The sequence below is a fragment of the Manduca sexta genome, chromosome 12, assembly GCF_014839805.1.
Source record: "Manduca sexta isolate Smith_Timp_Sample1 chromosome 12, JHU_Msex_v1.0, whole genome shotgun sequence".
NCBI lineage: Eukaryota > Metazoa > Arthropoda > Insecta > Lepidoptera > Sphingidae > Manduca > Manduca sexta.
The window spans coordinates 3,748,786-3,775,399 of record NC_051126.1 but is presented as its reverse complement, the minus strand read 5'-3'; the positions used below and the strand labels follow the sequence as shown (position 1 = coordinate 3,775,399).

The window sequence follows — 26,614 nt, the reverse complement described above, 5'->3', positions numbered from 1 at the left end:
TTATCCCCGAAGGGGTATGCAGAGGCGCAACTAGGGCACCCACTTTTCGCTAAGTATGTTCCGTCCCATGATGTGATAGGGGGCGAGCCTATCGCCATATCGGGCACAAATTCCAGACTCCGGGCTGATACTGAGCAGAAAAACCCAAATATCACTTTGCTGACCCGGGATTCGAACCCAGGACCTCAGAGCGCTATTGTACCGGACGTGCAATACAACTACGCCACCGAGGCAGTCTGATTATTTGTTGTATTATGTAAATCTTTGAACAGGGATCCGACTCCACATCTATGGTATTATCAAATATTTTTTCATTTTTCGCAGAGGCAACATCATACTTTTAGTCAGAAATCCACACACGATCTCGCCATATTCGCACTAAACTACAAAATGATCAAAAAACTAGAAATGTAAAACTGTGATTTTTTTCACGAGAATATTGATTATTTTTGAATGATTTTTGGCACAATGTTAGCAGAGGTAAAGATGATATGTGGTTGATTTATTAACACAATCCAATAATAATCCAGTATAATAAAAAAATATATAAACAAATTATAATTGATAAACCTACCACTTTTGTTTCATTGATTATCAAATCATTTTGCCATTAAAAAATAATTTAAACACATAAAGTACTTGAAAATAATGAGCAGCGTGATATTCTAACCGAACTCATGATTTAAACCCAGAATTGTATAATTTAATGCATTTTGTGTTCCCAGTAAATGCAATAAAATCCAAATTCAAATATTATATTCAAACGTCTGTCCGTTCTGTAATTTGACCATTCGAAATTTAAATTCATTTTGTTCCAGAGTCCCGACCCCGCGCGGTTCAGTTTCGAGCACGAGTAGCATGAGTGCAGGCTCGCGGCTGGCTCGGCTGTTGACGCAAGGGGTTCGAGGAACGCCCGAGGAGACCGGCGGGGACACTCCACGGCGACTCAGCTGGGAGCGGTAAGTACTCAAAAGCTCAAGGAATAAAAATAAAATTTAAATCCATCTATCTTATCGTTCCCTCAATGCTGAGGATCGTGACCGCAGTAGGCTATGCCTGTAAGCGCCCTCCATCTGGTTCTATCATCATATTTTTTTTTTTTACAATTGAAGTAGGGAAATTATAAATAATAATCTATAGTTTTTTATACGGACAGGCACTCGGCTGCACCTTTTTTTTTTGTTCACGCCAAAGTGACCCCACTGCACCTGATGGTAAGTGGAGTGGGGTCCAATGGAATGTCGACCGATGGGGATGATTACTCTTCGGCAGCCGACACAATTATGCCAGCCTGTTGGAACCTAGACTCTTGCGGAACGCGATACACTTACAAGGGCCATTATGACTGATTTTAACACCTTGTGTACGATGGTCGCTATCCAGGCGGAATAAAATACATCCTAACTCCAATAAAACTACCTGATGAAGATCAAATGACGAGAGACGATTATCCCTCACAAGTGAATAACAATTGTGCTGCATTCTACTTTTGTATAGAGAACTCATAACATTAAAACTATAGAATACTAGAATATTAACAACAACCTATTTGAGCATTGCAATTAGAATAGAAATCTAGCTTTCGAGAGCATTGTCACCTTTTTGAGGCGCTACGTCATATTGTCAACTGTGAACTCGGTCTAAACAAAACCGTAGAGCCGTGAAGGCGACGTAGCCCAGCCAACCGTAGCGCCCCGTAGCACGTAGTCACAATTCGTAGCGTCAAACAAATGGACAATCATAGCCGTCCGTTTAGTGTTTACCCGTAGCAACAAAGGCTCTCAGAATATTAATGTTAAAATAGTTATTACGGAACTTCTGGTTTATTCCCCAAGGAACTGCTTTGAATATTTATATTTAATGTTTTCCTCGTATATGGAAAGCCGTTGCGTAACTGTAACGTATTTTGAAGTTTACACAAATAGCGTAGTTTTGGGTTTATTTTAGAGAAACAATTTGGAAAAATTAATTAATATTTTAGGCTGAAGGTTGTCTACGTTGGTGGATCACCTGTTACAACGTTAATTACTTTCAGTAATTACATTTTCAATCTAAAAATTATCAAACCAATTTTAAAATTGAACGTAAATAATCAAAAACCTCATCGCTAAAATCCGCTTCTATTTAAACAACTATCTACTAAATTTGAAACTACGAGAATAATCAACATCTTAAACTAGCCACGGACACAAATTCTTGTCAAGTACTAAGTTAACTAACTTACGGAGTTACACTGTTGTTGATTAGTGTAACCAAAATTGGTTGGAGTTGTCATTCTGATGTTTACCCGAGTTCTATGTTTAACGGTGATTAGAGTGGGTATCAAGCAGGCAGGCAGGTCGCCCCCCACGAAGGCTGGCCGGTAGTAATAAGGCACTTTCACCGCGAAAACAAAAAAAAAAAAAAAAAAAAAAAAGGTATAGCCGCCAAAGGTGGAATTATCGGAAAGAGAACCTGTGACAACATATAGTATTTATATGCATAAATGCGGTTTTCAAATCGTTCTGATGATACTTAGATTCTACATAAAGAGAAACCTGCATGAATCCGGTTATATGGTCCCTCTGCCACTGGCGAGTATATACGTCCGATTTAACGATTGTCGGATGGTATTGTTGAATCGTATTCAAATCCGATTTTAAGGGAAAAAAATGTTAGGAACTCAGTCCAATGTTTGCTTAGGTGGAACTATACTTCTGAATGTCGATATTAGGCTCTAAAATCTACATAACTGTTCCACTTATCCCTCAGTGGTGGCGGTGATACAGCGTTTTTTTAGTCGAAAAAAAGTACATAACGACGTATGTTGTATAACTTATAATTTGCATACGAATTGCAAATGAAAAAGCTCTTAGTGAACTTAAAACTGCGACATTGCCTTAACAATGATAAATGGTTTATAATGCATAAGCGGTGCAGCGTTTTGAAGGAATATTTCTTTTGCGTTTTAAAGTAAATTTTGTATAAAATGTTAGTAAAAAAGTAGTTTATATATAATAATATTTATTTTATGTATTTATTTATCTATATGTATATACATATTATATTTACTAATAATTATTTGATTTCTGAATATTTTGAATTTCTTACCTTCCTTTCATGCACCTACCATGATTATCTCTGCACCACCCTAAGGTTGACTGGTAGAGAATGCCTATGGCATTAAGTCCGCTTATATACTTTTATATATGAAGTACTAAATAAATAAATAAAACATTTTTTGTAGAACATTGTAATAAAACTATTTCTCCGGATTTTGTTGCGGTTTTTTATATTATAATTGTAAAATGTAGGTAGATATTGTAACTTTGACCTTTCGGACGACCTACACCTCAGTCCGCCCCGTGACCATAAAGGCTTAAGTCTTCGAAATGTCGAGAGAAAATTATAACATAAACAACCGCGATAAAATCCGGAAAAATAGTATTAATTCAATGTCTAACAATTGCGTAAACATAAGGAAACATTATGTTTTGTAGAATTTACCTGCCATATTTTTATTCGTGTATTGCCAATTTTTAGGTTACATATAATATATTTTATAATATGTAAGTACCACATGACTGATATAAATATAATTGTTTTTTCCTTTAGATTCTTTGATAAATTTATGAACTGCGTTCCAGCGGCGAAAAGTCTATACAACCCGATTCCTGTCGGCCTTTATGCATATAAGTACCTATATAATATTCTTTCGGTTTCCCTTTCGAAAAATTTCACCATTCGCCACTGCTGCGTTCCTTAATATTCCCTATTTACAACTAAAACTAGATCATTATGAGTTTTCAATTATACGCCGCGTAACAGAGAATTCAAGTACTTAAAATAACAAGAATAAAGCAAACGCCAAAGAACGTCGAGTGTCCACCTTTTGTCGCAATGCGGTCTACTTCGTAATAAGTACAAATCGTATTCAAGACTTGCTTATATTATCCGGCTATTCTAAAAGGCGCTTAGTCGAGCGGTAAATGAAACGACCGCTTGTAATCTTAAAACTCTTAATAAACCCAAAACCTGATTAGCTCTTACAGATCTTTTAAACGTGATACTAATTTAACAAAAGGTTTAAATTACTTTTGCTTAGTTGATTAAACGCTTTTTACTTTGTTTGTTTCATTTTCTTATTAAAGTTGAAAACTTAATTACTCAATTGAATGGAAAATGTTATCACTTAATCTTCTAATCTTGATCTTGATCTTGATAAGGGTATTCTAACTTATAGCTTAATACCCTTATCTTAGATTAAAACATTTATCTGTAACTGATGTATTTACAAAATAGCCGAACAAACATCGTTATACTCCAAACTACAACAATATTTTATTCCATAGATATGTCCTAGATGACCACGTTTTGCAATTTTGATACTATCATAAAAAGTGACCGGGATATTGGCACGACCATAGTCAATTACAACGGTGCAAGTGAGGCTATTAAGCAGAAAGTAGCTTTTATTTTTACTAGATAGGTATCCACCTAAGCAAAGTGCAGATCACTTATAATAGGTCGATTTGGAAATCTTTGGCGGTAAGTGGAGTTGGGTCCAATAGAATGTGGACTGACGAGGGATTATTATGCCTTGACAGTCGACCCAATAATGGCGGCCTGTTAGAACGAGATATACACAGGCTGATCCCGGAACGCGGCACACTTACTTGGGCCACTATGGGAGATTTTAACTCCTTGTGCACTATAGTGCAATCCGGGCGGATTTAAAATATATCCTACCACCAGCAAAACCACAGTTGCAACCAGGTTACTGTCACAACCCAGAAAATAAATTAACCACCATCAAAAGCATATTAACCACGTAAATTCCAACAGTATAGATCGTATATCTGGGTCAGATATACGAAACGCGCTGTTAGTCAATGGATACACTGAATAACTTACGATGTTGCTCTGACGGATGGATGGGCGGGCCGCAGGGAGAATATGACGTGTCAACTTAAACACATTTAACTTTAGTGTTATTTTTAATTATATAAATTAATGTATATTATGTATATAAGCAGCGATAGCCTAGTTGGGAGTGGATCGGACTGTCGAGACGAATGTTTGCAGGTTCAAAACCCAAGTACACACACCTCAGTCTTTTTTTAAAATTATATGTGAATTATCGCTTGCTTTAATGGTGAAGGAAAACATCGTGATTAAACATGCATCCATAATACCTGTATAATTTTGAAGGTGTGTGAAGTCTACCAACCCACACTAGGCCAGCGTGGTGAACTTAGGCTTAAACCCTTTCAGTAGTAGAGGAGACCCGAGCTCAGCAGTTGAACAGTATAATACGTATCTGATAATGTTATTAAATATTAAATATTATATGTATGTAGCACCAGCAAAAGGCAGAGGTTAAATAAATATATTTCGCATGCTATGTTAGGTCCGTTGTCATTGGGGACAAACCTATTAACGAGCATCATTCAAGTCTCCTAACTGACAATATTAATCCTGTATTATATACTGCCCTCTGCTGAGCACAAGTCTCCTCTACCACTGATAGAGTTTAGGCGTTGGGCCTAGCGTAGTGCCGGGATGACACTAAGCAGAAAATCCCAATATGGCTGCCAGACTCAGAGACTGGATCTGAGACTACAGCGCGATAATCGTACAACGTACCGAATACTACTACACTTAGCTAGAATACGCCAATTAATAGCTAATATGCATTAATGCGGTTTGCAAATCGTTTTAATGATAATTAGATTTCACATAAATTATAAAATGGGAGCCGGTAGCAATAGGGATATGGACACTTCGCCTCTGATATATATGATAATGATTGAGTAAAACATTTGATAAATGACAATAAAATATCTCATCAATGTGATGTTTTACAGAAAACAATCGGAATAAGTGTATTGGAAGTAATAATAGTTAAACTGTCTGCCACAAGATGTCGTTACATAAAAGTTAAAGGGAAATAAATTCCTTCCATCGTAGAGTGAAGGGCATTTTAAATGCGTTTTAAAGATTCGTTTGTGCATGTTGCCAAATGAAATTATCCGATGTTTACTAAGTTTCTATTGCGTATTTTAATTTATTATTGTTTTTGCATTGCAATTTAGGTATTTCGTCCATTTTTTACAGATGTTCACGTTTGACACCGATTGCAAACCGAAAACAAAGCTAATTTAGTTTAACTTGCATTGCTAAGGTATTTTCATGTTTTTGTACAGACCGTTTAGTTTACATAGTTTTATGTGAACTAAGCTATGTCCTACGTCTTACTTCTCAAGATTGCGAGCTAAGTTTAATTATCTTAGTATAGTTTTTGTTCTGTAATCGACTTCTCAACTTACGACTTGTGACTCGATAACCATTGACACAAATATTTATATCCATAACTCAAAATTCATATTTGTTATGATTTCGGGTTTTGTTAATCTATTATTATACAATCCATTTAGGATTTACTGTGGGGTTTACATTGCGTCAGGGTCGGTTCCGCGCAGCTATTTCACTGCAACAAGATACCCCGGGGCCGTCCTGTGTGCGCCGAAGAAGGCCACCGCGGGTTTTGGTTGGTATGCCGGTGTAGGGTATACACAGGGTTAGGGACTCAATCCAATGCTCGCTCGGATGATGCTATACTCCCGAGTGTCGACATTTGCTCGTAAAACCGGTAAATCAATATAAACATGCCACTGATTTCCAATTGGTGGTAGCGATAATACGTTTTTACTCAACGGAAAAAAAAACAATGCGTGTCGAAAGTCTTTATTTAACTTATTTTTAAAAATGGAATAGTCCATTTTAAATTGTTTTCAAGGAATAGTTTTAATGTAGTTTCAGAACGTTATTATGACCTTTGATCAGTTATCTCTCAATATCAATTTAACATAAATCAACATATTCATATTTAAATGTAGTCAGACATTCATCGAAGATATTATCTAGAATTGTAAGGGTGAGGTTACATCGGTTGTTCATGACAGGAGGATGAAAATTAATATGGTGTCAAAAATCATAAAGGAACTATAATATTTGGAATAAAGAGTATATTAAATATGTTAGAGAGTAGACTAAATTTTGAAATAGACGTCTCAAGAAATTGCTTTTTTATGTAAATTAATTACAATCAGAGAAGCTGCGGTTAAAAAAATCTCTAATAAATAAGTTTTATAGTGTAATATGATAAATTTATACATTTAAAATAAATAAAAAATATATACCTATATATAGGTACTTAATATACATTTTTGCTTCATCAAGCAAATTATTAATACGGCCATTTATACTTAATATTTGGTGTCCTGTCGACGTCATGTTTAAGATCCAGTATTCGAAGTGATTTCAGTTACTTTTAAACAGCAACACATCAATTCTAGAAATAAAGCTCGCTGGTATAGAATTCCACATGCAAAAAAATTACCTAATAAAATAGTAGAAACTGACACGGTTACTATATATTAAGCACTAAAATAGCTTAGAAGCTTAAACGGTTACTATATATGAAGCACGTGGGCCCAGTGTGTCCTCACCCTTCACGTCACGCAGTTCAGCGAGTCGAAAGGGCGACATCAAATTGAATCACAACACGAGAGCACCGGCTGCCATGTTAATGAACTACGGTTACTCATTCCTACATTGTTGGGAATATTGAGTGTTTGCATAATTATATATCGGTTACGTGATGGTTTGTAGTGATTAATTAAATGAGATAGCACGCCTTAATCATTGTCATTCTGTTTATGGTACAGTCGGCCATTAAAGTAGCTGAACGAATACAAAATTTCAAAACGCTTGTACACATTAACTTCATTCGAAATATTCATTTTTCTTTATTTAATATTTATATTATACTTTTCATTTTGGTGAACAAAAACGATTATTATGCGTAGACAACAGTTTAAAGGCGATTAAAATTTTTAATTTGTTCTGCTACTTTTGTGGTTGACTGTACCTATCTAGTAAGTATTGCGATCGCACGGGCCTCTACTATTGATTAGGCCTTAATCCAACACGCTGGCCTAGTACGAATTAGCAGACTTGAAATACCCTCAACATTCTTATAGAGACCTTCTCATGTATGCAAATTTCCTCACGATGTTTTCCTTCGCCGTTTAAGCAAGCAATAATTCTCAAATAATACACACATAAAATTTAAAAAATCAGAGGTGCGTTTAGGTTTTGAACCTGCGGAAATTCGTCTCGGCAGTCCGTTCCACTCCCAACTGAGCTATCGTAACATTTACTGGGATATACACTACGTATAAATGGCAGACGCTAGCTGCCTTTGTCCGTACGGTTTAAATATTTAATCTCTTTCACATCAATTGTCAATGATAAGAATTTATAAGTATGCGTACGAAACTCTTTTCGTTTAATTTGTTAAGGCTTGGCAGATATATACATTTTAAATTATTATTAAGAGTGGTATTATCTACATAATACTTGAAAAAACATGGTACCCCTTTTTAAGCACATCGCATGCTCAGAATAAAATTTAACATGATTAAAATTAATATAGAAAAGTGCAGAAAAATATATGTTAATTGTTTATAAGTATCACAAATATAGTTAAATAAAATTTATATCAATTCAACGGTCGATCGGCCATTAGAAGACTTTTAATTACCGTTTATAGGGCAATGAGATAAGCGTCCGTGTCCGATATTGGGTACACCACTATGAAATTTTATATAAGTTTAACAAAGATGCAGTGTACTTATAATAAATTGAATATCAACACAAGTTCACAAATAATATACTAAGAATCTAAATAACACGATATTATTTTAACAAAAACATTTTACATAGAATATACAGAACACACCAACTCTTTCCATACGGAAACGAAGAAGGATTTTTGAACAAATTCCAGCTCCTCGGAATGCCGTAATAACTGTCTTGCAGAATGAAAACGCAAAAACTCTGTTATGCATTGCAATTACTGAATTTTAATGAGATATACGAGTGCCGTGAAATTTCTGTGTGTTTTAAATAATTACCTTTGTTATTAAAAATATGGTAACGTAAAAAAATATTTGAATATGTGAAATATGCTCTGTATAACTCAAGTTAGTGGCGAATTATGAAATTTTCCGTAAGGAGACCCGACACATCATATGAATATTAATATGCATAAATGCGGTCTACAAATCGTTTTAATAATTAGATATTACATAAATTACGGAAATTAGTAGGAATCGGGTTATATGGACGTTTCGCTACTATTAAGCATACTGTGAAGTCTATACAATTAAAAATGAACTATGCTTTCCGAAAGTATGCAATAATCATCTGTATTTCTATATCCATAATAATTTATTGACTAATATTTTTATAAAGGCCCACAGAATTCACTTCGCCCGGTTTTAATGTTGTCAGTGACAAGACAAATTAAAAGTGCGTAAATACGCAAGCCCAACGTTATCAAATAACATAAAAGAGATGCAGGTACTTAAGTGTGACGTCACCAGACAATGCAATGCGGGCATAAGAAAGAGATAGCGAAATAACTTCACTACGCGACCTTACTTGCAGTATTTGAAATAAGATTTTCTAAAATATTTTCTAAGCAATTTTGAGTTTTATTATACAAAGGGTTTCTTTTCCATACTCTTTACATAATTTCTATAATATAAAATAATGTAAATCAAACATTGGCATCTAGAACACGTTTTACATAATATTTTAGGGTCTCAATCGTATGTATTTCAGGCAATGCTCAAATTCAATTTAACACAAGGGTCTGACGGATGGTTGAATATGGACAATTTATAGAGGTATCTAGTTTGACTACTGAACCATAAACATACTGACTGCCAACCTTCAGATATTACGAAGGTAACACATTTAAGAGTGAAGTTACAAAAAAGTATTCATGTAGAACAGCTTATACTTCGTGATTTTTTTACATGATATTGTGTTAGGGATTGAATCTGTCTAGGGTCTGGGAGGAATCGAATGAAGATCTTATATAATTATTTTAGGCAGACGGCCGGTCATAACATCTAAGGCAAATCTTTTCTGTATTATACGTATGTATATAATGTATTACACTTATGTATATAAGTGTTGCAAAGAGCGCCGATTCCACATCGAAAGGCAACAACAACACGTTTTGTAAAAATAACCGCATTTAATTTTTCCGGATATCTCGATCAATCCATGATATTTATTCAGAAAAGTGTTGCATAATAGTACATATTACTTACAAGCTAAAGAGCCAAACTACATTAATAATTATGTATTTCATTAACGTACATAATGCTTATCTACTATCAAATCCCCGACACACCAGATGAGCCTCTAAGTTCGCGTTCGAATAGTTTCGGACGTGCCCGAACTTTCCCGAAGATTCCCGAACAGTTTTATTAAGGTTACGTCTCTGTATACTTTGGAAGTTCCCAATTTCCTCTGTTTGTGTTTTCTTGAGCAATATGAAAGGAGTGATTTAAATTTTAATTTTACATTTCTAAAAGTAATTATATCTTGCTAAAATTATAAAATAAATCTATACCTACAAATTTTTCGTTAGGTAAAGGATTGTAGACAGTGTCATAAGAATATTAAATACATTAAACAATGACAATAAGTTTTAACGCTACACATTACAGAAATCTAAATGATGTGGGTACCTACAATGTTGGAGTTATACCTATACTTAAATAATTCCTAAGTAATATATCATTCTATTGATACTATATACCACTAGTTATTGATTAATAAATATACAAATCCATTATCTTTTGCTTTTAATAAATACATATTTAATATAAAAATTATGTCATAAAATTATCCCAATAAAAAGAAATTTTAGGACAAAAATTACATTGATTCGTAATTATGGTTTTTAAGTGTACATAAGTCATTTCCTACATCTGTATTAATGCCATTTATCAAATAATCTTCCTTTACAGGCATGTAAAATTCATTAACGAATACCAGTCCGACGTGTTATTTACATAGTATATGATATTTACTACGTTTTAAATCTACAACTATACGCAGGATTTGTGAAAAAAATAACTCGTAAAAAAGCATTCTCATGAGAATTAAGGTCATCAAGGAAACGCGTCATTACGTCAACTCCATTAGTGACCTCTTTATCCGAAAACGGCTATTGTCACTGAAACCGGATATCCGGAATTACATGACACAATACCTCACGCGACCGGACAAACACGAACATCCTAAATCATGGTTAAACGGTTAAATACCGGGTGGCTACGGATAATTAATCAGGCAGACAGTGAGGATGCTCGCAATACGATATCTAAATACATTACATTTGTTATTTGGAATGTATAATATGTCCATTCGGTTAAATCCGTAGTGTGGCGGAATATTTATTACTTCTATATATTATAGATTTATCTGGCTTTTATCTACTCAATATAGACCGGATTCTATTTTGTGCACGATATGGCGATAGGCTCGTCCCCTATCACATCATGGGTCCGAACACATTTGGCGAAAAGTGGGTGCCTGGTTGCTTCTGCTTACCCCTTTGTGCATAAACACGGGATTTGTATTTGTGTATAAGACTATTTTATTTTAAACCCATAATGCCGGAGTTAAAAAAGAATGTGATGTTATCCGTTAGCTACCGTTCCTGACGGGCCTTAAACATGTATTATAAATATACTATTTATATGTATACAATTAATCCCATAAAAAAACTAAATAGCAAAGATTACAGTACTTGAATTCATAATGCCAAATTTAAAAAAAATGATGTTATCTATTAGTAAAATTCTGACTGGCTTAAACACACATACTATCTATAAAGGCAAAGGCATGTAAGGTTACTGCCCTCATTTTTAAAGTAATGGTGGTTGGGAAGTTGGGAGAATATGCTACGGCACTCTTCCTGGCCGTATGAACGACAATGACAAAGCTAAGCTAATTAATATAGCGTACGCTACCTTTTGTTAAAAGTCAGCAATCTGCATTGATATCGAAATTTTTTATAGGTAGTGAATTAATCTAATTTACTAAATATTGAAGTCCTTTAAAAGGGATGCAAAAGGCATATATTATTACATTATTAAAGCTGATTCCTTAAAGGTATTAATTACACAAATGGCAACTTTTAAAGAACCGTAATAAGTCGCAATTTTTAATGCGTTTATTAAAAAAAAGCGCACAGTACGTAACCTAACACTAAAAACAACTAATCACATTTCAACAACATTAAGCCAACCACATTTCGTACTAAGCAGAAATGACTCTTGAAAACTTGTTAACCAGAATAGAATGACCCGTGAAAACTGAAATATTTGTAACACTGGTGTTTTGAGTGAAAATGCACGCTGGGATCGAGATACGTTGGCTTGCATTTTGTATTCAGAACCTGTCCGCTTGCTTCTGGAACACCTTCGCTGTAACTTAGCTGTATTTACTGACATCATAATCCTGAGATCTAGAGGGAAAACTTTGCCGTCCTCGCATAAATCTACGAGAAATCTATTACGTGAACGATACGAAAATTTCGGTCATTTCATTAAGCGATTACAGACACTCACGCCTTTTGTATCTGAAGAAGTAGGCAGGGTAACAGATTGTTCGCCCAGTTTTCGCAGTGCGTATTCCCATGATGGGATAGATGGCGAGCCTATCGTCATGTCGAGCACAAATTCCAGATTCTGGGCTGATGGTAATTAAAAAACCCAATATCACTGCCCGACTCGGGGATCGAATCGGAGACCTCAGGACTGTAGTCGTATTGTACTACGCCACTGAGGCAGTTCATTAAACATTATTTTATAAAATAACATCAAGAAACGCCAGAAGTTATTTTCCTATTTATATAAAATATTGGCTATTGGCAAAAAATGCCGATAAGGGACGACTGAAGTCGCAATGGACAATTCCTTATAGATGGCTGGTATATTAACACACCCTTACACAATAGAAACTTGTTTAATTGCTTAAGTAACTACTAGTACTAAAACGTAAGTACATGTTTAGAATATTTTATTGTTGTTGGGCTGATTTACGACAATACTAAAATAATTCTATCTAATGGTATTAGATAGTATTCTTTAGTATAAACACATCATTACATAACAGGCAGCAACTTTGGTCTGCAGCAAGTAAACATTCCTTTAGCCCTCTTTATTTCTTTGTCCCTTTCAACTTGAGGGGGCGTCCGAAACAACTTTAAATTGAAGTTGACTCTTCATAATATAGAGAAAGTGACCTCGTATTTAAACTTTAGCGCCGTAGAATGACTGTCCTAAATCTTTTGATGATGAAAATTTACGTTTGAAATATTTTCGCAAAAGTTTTATAAAACATTACTAATGTTATTGTTTTATTTAGACATCCGACAAAACATATTAAGAAAAAACATATATAAATACATAGGAGAAACACTATATCAATATGTATGTAAAATATAAAGGACTAAGCTGGTGACTCTTCCACTTCATTCGAAAGTAATTGCTGGACTTTCATTTTAAATGTGAGCCGCGTAGAAGTAAAAAATACTTCGAAACATCTTTATTGTTATTTCCACTATCTATCCTAATTAAATAATACCAGCCCTGTATTATATACCGCCTGCTGCTGAGCACGAGTCTCCTCTACTACTAAGAGGGTTTAGGCCTTAATCCACTACACGTTGTAGTGCGGATTGGCAGACTTCACGAACCTTTGAAATTCTTATGGAGAATTCTCAGGTATGTAGCTTGTCTTATAATATTTTCCATCTACGTTAAAGGGAGCGATGGACAATCAATACACACACATGCATGGGGACACATTCGCCGCGACCCTAGGCACACAGTTCAGTATGTATCCCTCATGGTTGCTAAATACACATTGAGGCCTATAAGGGTTCGCAAACATTTCCCCTCCCTCTCCTTTCCAACCATCCTTAGAAAGCACCTTCACCTTCCTTTTCTCTTCCTTCCCTCTGTCCCCTCCCTTCTTCCTTCCGGACCCTGTGACCCGATAGCCGTGGGTCGTCAGCGTACCGTCCGCTGGCACTCTCGGCGATAACGGTAAGGCCCATCAAATCTTCATTGGGACTGCCATGGTTGCTAAGCCGGGGGATCGCTTGTACACCGTTAGCAGGGTACCCCCGGTGATAATCATGGTGTTCCAAAAAAAAAAAGAAACTCACATAACTTGTGAAAGTCAGAGGTGTCTACCTTCGGCTTAGGATCCAAGGTCTTTGAATCAGCAAACCGTTCTATTCTTAACTAGGCTATCACCGCTTCTTTTATGTGTTAATTCCATTTGTACCTCCACATAAACAATTGTTTTAATCTCCACATGCCTCTTACCTGACTTCAGTTTTATCGCTTCTATAATTTCATATAAAGTTTATAATGCCTATTCAATACTTTCACAATACTTCACAAACGCCCTGAGAATATAAAACAGCAATTTATACGGCAACGCTCGTTTCCAATCGATAATGTAGGTTACTCATCGACATATTAAAAGGTTATAACACAGACACAAGTGTGGTGGGATAATCCCTATAGCTTACCCTCCTTTCATACAGACTGCTAATCCTCATAATTAAGAAGGAAGTCAAATCAAAGTACATGTAATCAGGCGTGGTGAAGTGGAGAGTTAAATAGATTGCCAAGAATGGTTGTCCATTTGATTCTTCCTCTTATATATGTACCTCCGCCTTTCAGAGGTGTATTGATTGTTAAGTAGTGTCCGTTAGTTCAGCTTAGATCTAAAAAAGATTGCAGACGGATTTATCAAATGGGACCTTATTCTGTGTGACATTGTAAACGCGAAACGCGGTCGTGTCATGTTATCTTCTTGAAATTATGGAATGGTATTTTGTATACCAATTTCTATTGTCCTAAACGTGACGCGGTGCGTTACGTGCTTATTACGGAGTTTCAAAATAACGTATTCGATAAAGTATAAGGTCTTCCTGCCTCTGGTAATTAATTTTCGAATCTCTCTAGTTCAGTTGAAACTAGCATGTTTGACTTTGTTGGAGGACGTCGGCGTTTGCTTGCGCATATATTTGCATTTTAAACTGTATTAAAATTATATTAAGTCGATTTTTATTAGCTGTAATAAAACCTTCCGCACGGTACTCAAGTCTACAGTGACCTAAATCGTATGTTTTTGTATCTGTTCTAAAGTAAATTAAGTAGTTCTTATTCTCTGGTACCTAGGACATAAAATGCCTTAATATCGGTCAGACCAGGCATTAACTGGATCTTAGCAACGCCAATAGCGAGGAAATTTATGTTTTAACGAGTGTTTCATGGCGTGTGATTTATTTAAAGATGTGATAAAGTATCGTATTTATGGCCTAGGACCCATTCTACTTTTTATAGTATTCTTTAACAGCTTAGTACTAATGATATTTACCTGTTGATAGATTACAAAATAATCAACGAAAGATAAAGATGATTTCTAAACATTATCAACATTGACTGCCTTTATAATTTGTATATATTAGTATTTACTCTTGGTAGGTAATAGGTATCTCATATGTTAGAGCCCACCTGGGTAAATACCATCGCAATGTCTATTTCTGCCGCTAAGCAGTAGTGTGTAGTCACTGTTGTGTTCTGGTTTGAAGAACATTGTAGCCAGTGTGACTACTGGACATAATGAACATCCTATGTCTTAATATGGCGAGCGCAATGGAATACCAACAATACTTTGTCATTTATGGTTTTGAATGGTGTTTTTACGGCTTATTAGCGGCCCTTATCATCAGGTGGACGGTAAGCTCGTCTCCTCGTTTTTTATTCAAAAGCAAAAAAAAAACATTCGGTCTAAAATGTTTCTTTATAATACTGTTATGATTCATTATATTGTTATAATACTGACGTATTTTTTTACTTTCTCTGGATTATTATTATTTTTTACTGGAAACTAATCTACTAGTGTAACTTGTAAGTAACCTTAGCTACCCAAGCGGGTTAAGTTTCATGTTAGTTGATCCACATCAACTTTCTTTTATGAAACTGAGGAATCTTTTGATGAGCGTTTATGAACTCTAAAATAGGGGTGTGCACACCATACTTCTCCATATGCCGCATAATTTTGAAACTTCAATCGATCATATTTTTTTATGTTACTTTTTACTAATATTATTAAGCGAAATTTTATGAAAATGTTTGTATATTTGTTAGAAGTAAACGCAAAAACAATTAAAAAGATTTGGATGAAATGTGATACATAAGTAAACCATGTCCTGAATTAATGCATAAGCTACTTTTTATTCCAGTAATTTGCTCTCATGGAACATAAAAGGTTTTTTTATCGTTTTTTTTTAATTAGATGGGGCTGGCGTCGAATAATGTTTTAGAGACTTGTAGCGAGAAGGAATCTTCTTATTTCAATATCATTCTCATTATATAAGTATAGATGAGTTAAAGAAACGGTGAAGGAAAATATCGTACGGAAACCTGCATACCTAAGGATTCTACATTAGAATTTCGAAAGTATCTATGGGAAATCTATGAACCTGCATTCGGCCAGCGTGGTGGACTTGGGCCTCAACCTTCTCAATAGTAGAGTAGGGCCTTGCTCAGCAGTGGGACAGTAAAACAGGGCTGCTAACATTATGATTACTTGAGAAGTGGTTATTTTAAGTGACAATTGCAAATACGAAAAATATTATACTTATTACAATTTGGATAAAAACCCACACAGACATTTTTTATTATTATGATGAATATATGTACGAAATTACAAAAGGGAAAAGAGAAGAATTCATAATAGTATATTTCAAAGATTTGATTTGTGCCTCATATCTTTCAGTGTACTTACTTTGATATTCGGCAAACCAATCGAAGCGTTAGATAAAATCTCATCAAACCAACGCGGATATTGGATGCCTTATCAAATCGCGTCGCTCGGGACGGAATGCCTTTATGTCATCGTCTGAGAATTAATTCACTTTCTGACACTTCTGACGTGTGTTAATTTTAAAGGGTTTCAATAGGGTTCTACTGGGTTATGGATCTAAAAGACTTACCCCCTTATTCATAGACGTTTTTTTATCAAAGGACGGAGCATAGCCGTGATAATTAGTGTGTTTCTCAGCTTTCTTTATCTGACAGCTTGCTGTTTGTTCAGCTTTGATTATCTGACAGCCAATTAGATTCAAGTTGTATGTCAATATGAGCCAATCACAACGGCTCTATGTCTACGCACTGCGAAGGCTGCCATGCCATCAGCACTGAGAAACAGACTTGTTATCTTAGCAATGCTCCGTCCTTAGATAAAAAATGTCTATGAATAAGGGGGTAAGCCTATATAGAATTATTTTACGGAATTAACTACTCTAGAGAAAGACAAACATAAAAGGCGATTGTGAACTATACAGAGAAAAAAGAATTACGTATGTTAAGCAATTAAGCCGGTGGTCCTGCGCCTGTTCTCTCCAGTCATATTGCCGACTTACCCGACTATAAGAATGAAGGAACAGAGTGTGCACGTGTGTATTGCGCAAAAACTTGTGCACTAAAATTTTTGCTGCATACTTAGTTGATCTACGTTGAGATTGACTGCTGTGGGCGAAAATCAGCTAGGAGAGATTCAAGTCCACACAGACGATTTTTTTTCTGTAAGTTTGTGATGTAGATTTTTGTTAGGTTTTTTCTGTAGGTGCGTAGGTTTATGTAAATCAAATAATGAGCTGATTTCTGATATTTCTCGCTTCTTCACACATATTCACCAGCTGTCTAGTATATAGGACTTTCTTCATTCACTATGCCAATGCCAATAGTGATATTAGCTTAGTTATAAACAGGAAAAAAAAGTCATTATTTTCGTAATAATATTCCTAAAAGTATCACAGGGAAAAATTAACACATTTTCAAACCGAGACATAAATCAAAGTCCCCTTTAAACCTTAACCGGAAAGTTATAACGTTAGAGAAATAAACAGTAATTAAAAACGTTTGTGAACGTCTCGGCATTTAAATACATTCAGGTTTTATCCAAGTATTGCTGTAATGAGTTTAAGCACCGCCGACAGTTGCAGATGACGCGAAAATTGTCCCCGTCAGAAATAATGGATGCCGACGTAACAACTTCCTAATGCAATGACTTTCTTTTAATGGTTGGTTTATGGTATTGGAGCGTTGATTTAGGTTTTTCAACTATGGAGATAAAACTTGACTTGCTGTAGACACATTAATTTTGTAGACAATTAGCATGATTATAGGTATATAATAACAGTGATTTTATTGATTTATTACTGTAAATTTTATAAACATTTTTTCAGAACCCACTTCAGAAGACGCGCTAGCTAAGTATGCTAAAAAGCTGGATTAGATCGGGATAGTATTATACTATCACAAAATTTCACTTCAGAAGAAGCTAGCGTGTTGTATAAGTTATTTATGCATCAATGAGCACCCTTTTTTTCACTAGTAAGATTACTTTGCCAGCATTATATGGATTAAGATACAATGGGACTGACATTCTTTTCATTACGTTTGGATAAAAGTCCCCCAATAAAAGTAGTATAAACATAAAATTAAACTTAAACCAATAGTAATACAAAAGTACAAATGATCTTAACGCATTCCGCGATTTCAATCAGACAACTTTCGGATGGATTGGAAAGGTTTAAAGGTTATACTTAGATAGTGACCCTGTTCCACATAGAATTGACTTGGACTTAGCTATTGTGTTTCGTGTGGTGAAGAAGGTTTTTCAAGCCTCAAATACCCATTTGCTTTCCGATGTCCCCATTTCCTTCGTTTAAGGCTGACATGTTTGACTTTTATATAACAGTTTTCGATGGAGATTTTTCTATTATGTTAAACAAATTTCAACTTTAAAAACAAGTGATTAAGATATCATAAATAATACAAATATCTTCGACGCAGAGTCTCTGACAAGCAAAAAAGTTAGAAAAACATTTTGAAATAAAAGCTATCTGCAATCTGTATTATTTACGGAAAACATCTAATTAGTATTCTCTGGCTAAGTTGTTCTGTTTTTTTTTCAAAGCACTGGTTTGTTCGTTCCATTTCAACTGTTTTTTTTCTTTATTAATATATTTGTAATCAGCTTTAGTCGATAGGATGCGACATGGTCGTAGTCATCGCCTTTATTATGTCCAAAAACTTGATATTTTGATTAAAAAATACTTAACCTAAGAGAATATTTGTCTGCAAAAAGGCGTTCCTATTTCAAATATCATGTTTTTTTCTTAACAGTGAATATAAATGATTTTGCGCGTCAGCTTTTATAAATTTAAATATTTAATTGAAAAAATTACATCTAAATATTTATTTAGCCCCAGAAAGCATTAAATCAATTAGTTCAGTTTTCATTAAAAACCTAAAAAGGACTTTCTTAATGAAATTCTTGAACTAACCACTTTTTTAAATCAACATTTTCTTGCAAAAAGTTTTAATAACATTGTGTCTGGTTAAGTTCAGTTTTAATAAAATACCTTATAATGAATATTAGTGTGTTATAAATATTCACCAATTCCAAGTAATCATTCTAGCACGTTCTAAACACGGTAGCAATAACTTCGCCCTCTATAAACAGGACCTTACATAGTTTTTAAATATGAATGTATTACACCTACATACGTAGAGATACTGCAAAAAGGCGTACGGTATGCTAGAAAAGAACAACACTTCCCGCTATCTACGAGTTAATACCTATAAAGGAAAAAAAAGGCATATGATATAGAAAAGAACAACTTCGCGCCAAAACTCCGCAGCATCTTCAGGGAGAATGCGACACGGCCCACCGATCCACACGTGCCGCTGAATAAGTTTTAGTTCGATTAAAATGCAAATGGGGCGAAACACGTTCGACGTCGCGACGCCAGCCAACCGGCGCCTACGTGTAAAAGTGTGTAATTAATCGTAATTTGCTCTGGATTATTCGTCAATTAAGTTTCGTAATTAATTTGACGGATTACGTTTTTAACACCGTTAAGTGAATACGGGATTAAGAAGTCATAAGAAGTATATAGTCATAAAGTTATCTAATTAATTAATATATCGACGAGTGAAAGACTTAGGCGATATTTTTTGCGACACTAAATTTCATACATATTTAAAATCAGCACTTATTTCTATGTTTTACTAGCTGATCGGACAGACGTTGTCCCGTTATATGAATTTGCAGCGCGCATTCTGTCAATCGCTGACAATTATTTCAAACATTTGACAGTTATATATAATTATTAAAAGTTAAGTTTTCTTAAATTTTCTAATTTTCAGTGCAATTTTTTGAATTTTTTCTTCATAAGAACCTTCTCCTGAGAATAACAAACACAACAAATAAAAAAAATTGTGAAATCGATCCAGCCGTTCACGCGTGATGGCGTGGCTAAGGGAAATAAGGATCAATTTTTCTATATATAGATTTAAACTAGTAAAAAAAAAATCGAAAATGATGTCGCTTAAGACAATGAGCCTTTCAACTGTCAATATATTTTTTTGCTTTAAAAACACCACCCTTGTATAAATGATACTAACGACCAGTTTCGTCCCTATTTTTCCTGTATCTCCATGCGCCTGTACCCGATTGGTAAAAAAAAATCACGTGGATTTTTATTGGATTTACCTTATTGACAGCTGCAATTAACACTACGCTAACTTGAAAAATGTCAACTTTACAGGAGAGAGTTTTAAAGAGAAAAGTAAGAAAAAATTTGTAATACAATAGCTTTCGTAATGAGCGTTTTGTGTAATTCAAGAATTCTTCATTGTATAGCAAAAAAAAAAGAGATTTTTTAAGTTTATAAAAGATAAAGAAATAATAATTTTGCATTCTAAAGTAAATTAGCCAAAAATCGATTAAGCGTAGTGTTAATTGCTGGTATCGTTATTTGATTGCGTTTATATCATCTTGGAATGTGAAACTGCGAATCATAGGTAAGATAGCATTCATAACCATGCTTTTCCCGTGAGGCTAGGCAGACGCATTAAGAGTACCCACCTTTCGACGAGCATATGAAAAGGTCACCTTATTGTTATGTGTAATAACCTGTACGACCCCTGTGAGAAGAAATAGGTCGCGGGTAAGATTGACACAGGGATTCAAAATGTTCGTGAATGTGCAAATATTTGTATACGGTTCGTATTGCGTGTTCGTCCCTCAAGCGCCATTATTTTAAACGGTGTTTGATCTTACTTATTAATATAATAATTGCGAAGTAAAGACATTTGAGTGTTTGTTAAAATACAGAAACCGTTGAAACAATTTGTATGAAAATTAATATTAAAAAATCTTTATTGAAATAAAAGAAAGGTGCAAAAAATTGACAGATGTTCTCCACTTAGATCGAGCTATGTCTTGAGAAACCAATTAATATCATATATTAGGTATATTTTTTTATAATTATTGTTTGTGTGCGTGTGAGTGTGCATAAAAGTTGTATGTGTGTATATGGAATTTAGTTTAGAGATAGACCAGAGATGTATTAAAATACAGGCTTTCTATATGAAATAAATGCATAGCATTTTTTTATTCTGCGAACACTACTCGATCCAATTAACTTCTAACCGACTTTTAAGGAAACGAGGAGGTTCTCAATTCATGTCATTGCATTTTATATTAATATAAATGTATTTGAGATCTGGCAGCTGTATGAGTCTTTTTGTTGCTAAAGAAAGATCGTAAATTAGTTTCATTACATCTTTGTTTTGGGTTCATAATGAAATGAAAGAGCATCCGACTAATTCATGTTTTGACTTTAAAATGACCTAAAATAAACTTTTTGCTTCGCTTAAAAAGTCTTTACATCACAGAATATAACAATTGAATATCGAACCCTTTCAAAATGGAGACAATCCAATTTGCATAACTGTTTTTTGCACAATAGTACTTTTAAAATGGCTTTATTATTCATAAGGTTTAAAAATTGAAGTATGAATTATTTCTTGCTGATTCTTTTTATAAAATGCACCCAATGAATCATATTTCGCGTATCGAAATGTGAATGCATATCTAAAGCAGTAATCATTTGATAATAAAAAGCCTTGTTAAGCATTTGTAAATTCAACCACAAAAATAGCTGAATAAATTCAAAACGTTTCAACACATTAACTCTAATCGAAATATTAATTTTTCTTTATGCAAAATTGAAAATAGATAAGATTTATAGAGACAAAAGTTTAAAGGCGATTTGAAATTTTGAATTCGTTCAGCTTTTTTTGTGACTGACTGTACATAAAAAAGTGTGAAAATATAGCATAACTATAAATATTATGCCAACAACTGGAACCCTCATTAACGTCCTTGCCGCAGTACTATCCCGTCTAATACTGCAAGGCTGAGTTTACTGTAACTTTTGTAATCTCTCGACTAATCACCTTTATCACTCCAACGGTACAGGTTCGCTGATTTTTATGCCATAGACTCCTTAGTCTGGACTCATTTAAAAAAGTACTTACACTTCAGGCGAGAATCAGGCGGCCAGTTGCCGCGGTCAGCCAGCATCGACTCCATGGTAGAGGCGGCGATATGCGCCCGCCACTCTGAGCCGTGCCAAACGACCCTGCAGCTGCCGGCCAGAGCCGACAGGGCGTTCAGCCTCGCCTCGCCTGTGGTCGGGAGGCGAGCGAAGACACAGAGAGGGCAGGCAGGTTAGTGATATAATTACTCATATTTTTTAATCTTTATTTCAGGATTTTGTTTTTTTTGAGAACGGCATAGTTATCGCCGGAGGTACCCTGCTATAGTACAAGCGATCCCTCGGCTTAGCAACCATGGTGCTCCTTCATTTCACGAGTTTGGTCGAAGTTTCTCGATCTAGTCGCTCCGTACGTTGATTTATTATGCTTAGCGTCGACAAGGCGCGCCGAGTCGAATCGCATCAATTCAACTGCACAGTGACATTTCACTGTTTTGCCGAAACGTAAATTATAATCAGTAAATGATATATAACAATTCTTTAGCATTTAGGAAGCAAAATAAATCATTATCGCAATCGGTAGTCAGACTTTTTTTATTTATATAATTTATTTAATAGACGCCGGGCTTTACGCCACAAGAGATCAGTGGCTAATTTTCAAATTTCAGGCACGCTCACTTTCTCTTACAACAATGGACAAATTGTAATATTTCAAAAGTAATTAGGTGATTTCAGCCTCGGTTAGGGTTAGAAACCTGTTAAGGTTTGTTAATAACTGGGCTTACAACTTAACGCCTGACGTCGAGTTCTGAGCAATAAATTACTTAATTTTTTTTCTCAACCATGTACTTACGTGAATATAAGTGTTTACAACCGAAGACTTCATATAAAGCCTTCATTAAACCTAATGATTCTAATGTAATAAAAGCTAAAAGAAATATGCAAGAGTATTTCGCCACTATAAATAAGTATAAAGAATTCTAAATAAACAAACTAAACAGTATATATTTTTTTAACATTTTAGGTAAGTAAATTATAACGCATCTAAAATTGTTTATTTTAATACATATCTGAATAATTCGTCTTAAAATAACATTCAATTGTTATTTTCAAGATCAAAGTTTAATATCCGTTTACTATTTCCGTATGACTATTAAAAAGATCATGCCAATAAAGTGCTAAGAAATAGGAATAATTAAATATCAGTTTTAATTAATTTAAACTGTGCATATTGATCCTTCTTCACAGAGATTTTATTTTTTATTTATCGGGAATAATACAAACAGTTAAAAATAAATAAATTTTATGAAATAAATAATTGCGTAACTTACATTGTTATCGACAGTATATACATATTAACATAGAAACAAAATAGCGCGAGCGAGTGTAAGTTCAATTTCGATTTCTAGTGCATATTCTTAAAATTTGTCTTGTCTTGTCTAAGGTTTTAATGTTACGGATCAAGGCAATATGAAACGCAGCCAGACATTTTGAACAAATCTACTTATATAAGTAAAATGATCATTATAAATTTTACTTATACGGCGGGGACATGCGCGGTCTCTCCTATATTAGTACGAAAGCGAGTAAGAACATTGACAGCTTTCACACACACCTGCCACCTAGAAAAGATTTCCTAGGGTCATATTAATAAACCGATCTCACATTTAAGTAGGATCTTAAGTACACGTTTAAGGTGTTAAACTATTTAATAAACATTACTATCATTGAACCGCCTGCTGTCTGAGTAGTTGCAATTTAATAAACAAATCTCAGCTCACTTAAGATATCATTTGAGATGTTGTTAAATCTGTTGATAATTTGACGACTTCTCAAATGATATCTTGATAGCTGTAATTTGACAACGTTACGGCTGATATCGCCCTTCAGAGCAACACTGAATAGCATCTTAATATAGCCCTAAAATATAAAAAAATCTAGCTCACGTTTTCCCTTTAATATTTTTTAAAACTGACGCGAAATATTCAAGCGGAAAAGAAAATATAAAGCAACTGAAAATAAGTCCCCGAGGCTTTGATATGGTAATGAGACCGCGTTTGCCGTCATGTTGTGGACATTCTATGACACAGGTAACAGATAAATAGTGGCGCAGATGATATATTTGTTAGTTTTGTAAATACAGAATATGTTTGAACTAAAAAATATTTCTGAAAGATAAACTTCCATTACTGTATACAGAAAATAAAATGCAGAAATATTTATTCAGTGCCAGCCAACGAAAAACTTGTATTTTCATATAACATTTTGTTGCGATTTATGCATGGTCAACAATTTAAAAATGTTATAAAAATTTTAATTTTCTGTTATGCAATTGTGCAAATTTAAATATTTGGCGAAAATATATTTTTCTATAAATTCTACATTGAAAAACTGTATTATACATAGGGGTTGGTGAAAGGTGTGCCTACAATGATTTTTTAACCTCTGCCTTTTTATCTAGGTAGGTATTGTAGGGACACACTATATATATATATATATATATATATATATATATATATATATATATATAGTGTGTAAATATATATATATATATATATATATATATATTTCATAGAATCTGTATTTTTAACCGACTTCAAAACAGGAGGAGGTTCTCAATTCGACTGATGTTTTTATTTTTTTGTATTGCTGATTTTATTTTTCGTAGCTGCGCAGGAGCGCTATCGCCGGCGTTCGTTACTCGTTCCCCGTCACGCGCTACGTTAGCCCACGCAACCGTAGACCGTACCTTACACATTATAGTGTTCAGTAATTTTATACTTGTGACCAATATAGACTAAAGAATTAACCACTTCTGAACTTTTATTTGCCACATATGAGAGTCAAATGGAGAATAACAAAGAGCATTTAGAACACAATAATTAGTACCCAGCAACCCTGGCTCTATGGGGGGGCAAGCCCGGGCCCATACCCCGGGCGGCAAATGCAAACTTTGACTACTGAGACATCCAGAACATTACACACATAAAGTATATTCCAGGGGGCGCGAAATGATGTTGATGATGATAAAGTTAAAAATATAGGTGGTCAGGGGCGGTATCACCAGATTTTGCGGGGCAAAAAATTCAAGATCCGGGACTGGTACCCAGAGTACTAAAAACTATATTTTTTTAAATAAATACTTTATTATATCCTCGTCTCATCTAATACAATTTGTAATTGATCGCCACTCGAAGTCATCCTACTATTACACCATTCACTATGTAATGAGTTTAAGAAGCTACTTTGTTTTTTACTGCGCGGCATTCCAAGTGGTTTATCACGCAAGGGTTGAGGAAATTTCGTTAGGCCTACGCTAAAATAATGTAACACTCCCGCTTTTATGACGATCGCGTCACGACGCTGCCTTTAGAAAACACGAATCTTTTCTTTGGAAATATTCTAGGCTTTCAACAAAGACATTGTAAATTACCTAAAAGTATAATATTGGGTAATAGGGTTTGAATTTTGCGTTCGATAAAGAAATTTGCAAATCATAAAGTATTATATTAGGTTCTACTATAAGATTTAAGGGTGTGCTCACCCAATGTTTCTATCCGATTAAATAGGAAGCATCGTGGTGGCAAACTGGACCTTTTTGTTTACATATCAATAATTACATTCGGTTATGATATTCTGTAAAAGATCTGCAATTTTTATGCCTATTTACATGCGTGAAAAACCTTATATTGTCTTCCAAAATGCTTGTTTTTAATTTCTATAAACTTAAAATTGTGCAACTAGAGTAACGAAATAAACTAAAGATTACTATGAATTGAACACCTTACATTGTACAGTAGTTGTATAAAACTGCACGGGATGAGATCCTCGATCTTGACCCATATTCCCGACGAGGGAGCGGAGGGAACGGCGCGGCGTCCACTTCACGCCGATAGCTGCAACTATTTTGAGAACTTGGGGAGACATCGTGTTTTGTGAATAAAGGTTTTTTAACACTGATGCTTCAATTTTATTTAAGCAAGAGTAATATTAAAAATAGTATTTACTAGTGGTAAGTCTCTCATATGTGAGAATCCGTTTGGGTAGGTACCACTGCAAAGTCTATTTCTGCTGTCAAACCGATCGCTGTTTTAATACTAATTTTACTACCAAGTACTACTACTACCGAGTCACTGTTGTGTTCCGATTTGAAGAACATTGTAGCCAGTGTAACTACTGGACATAATAAGACATAACATCTCATGTCTCCGGATGGCGACCGCAGTGGAATACCAAACAATACTTTATAATTCAAGGTGTTGGATGGTGTTTCTACTGTTTATGTGCGGTCGTATCGATTATCATCAGGCGAAAGGCAAG

The 26,614-nt window shown here is 34.6% G+C and overlaps 1 protein-coding gene across 1 annotated transcript; it reads left to right on the top strand.

Moving 5' to 3' along the window:
- Positions 1 to 779: 779 nt before the first annotated feature.
- LOC115442796 lies at positions 780 to 22,531 on the top strand. The gene is made up of 2 exons (XM_030167955.2): positions 780 to 959; positions 22,342 to 22,531. The coding sequence occupies exons 1-2, from the start codon at positions 859 to 861 to the stop codon at positions 22,529 to 22,531; spliced, it is 291 nt and encodes a 96-aa protein (XP_030023815.2). The 5' UTR covers positions 780 to 858.
- Positions 22,532 to 26,614: the final 4,083 nt, after the last annotated feature.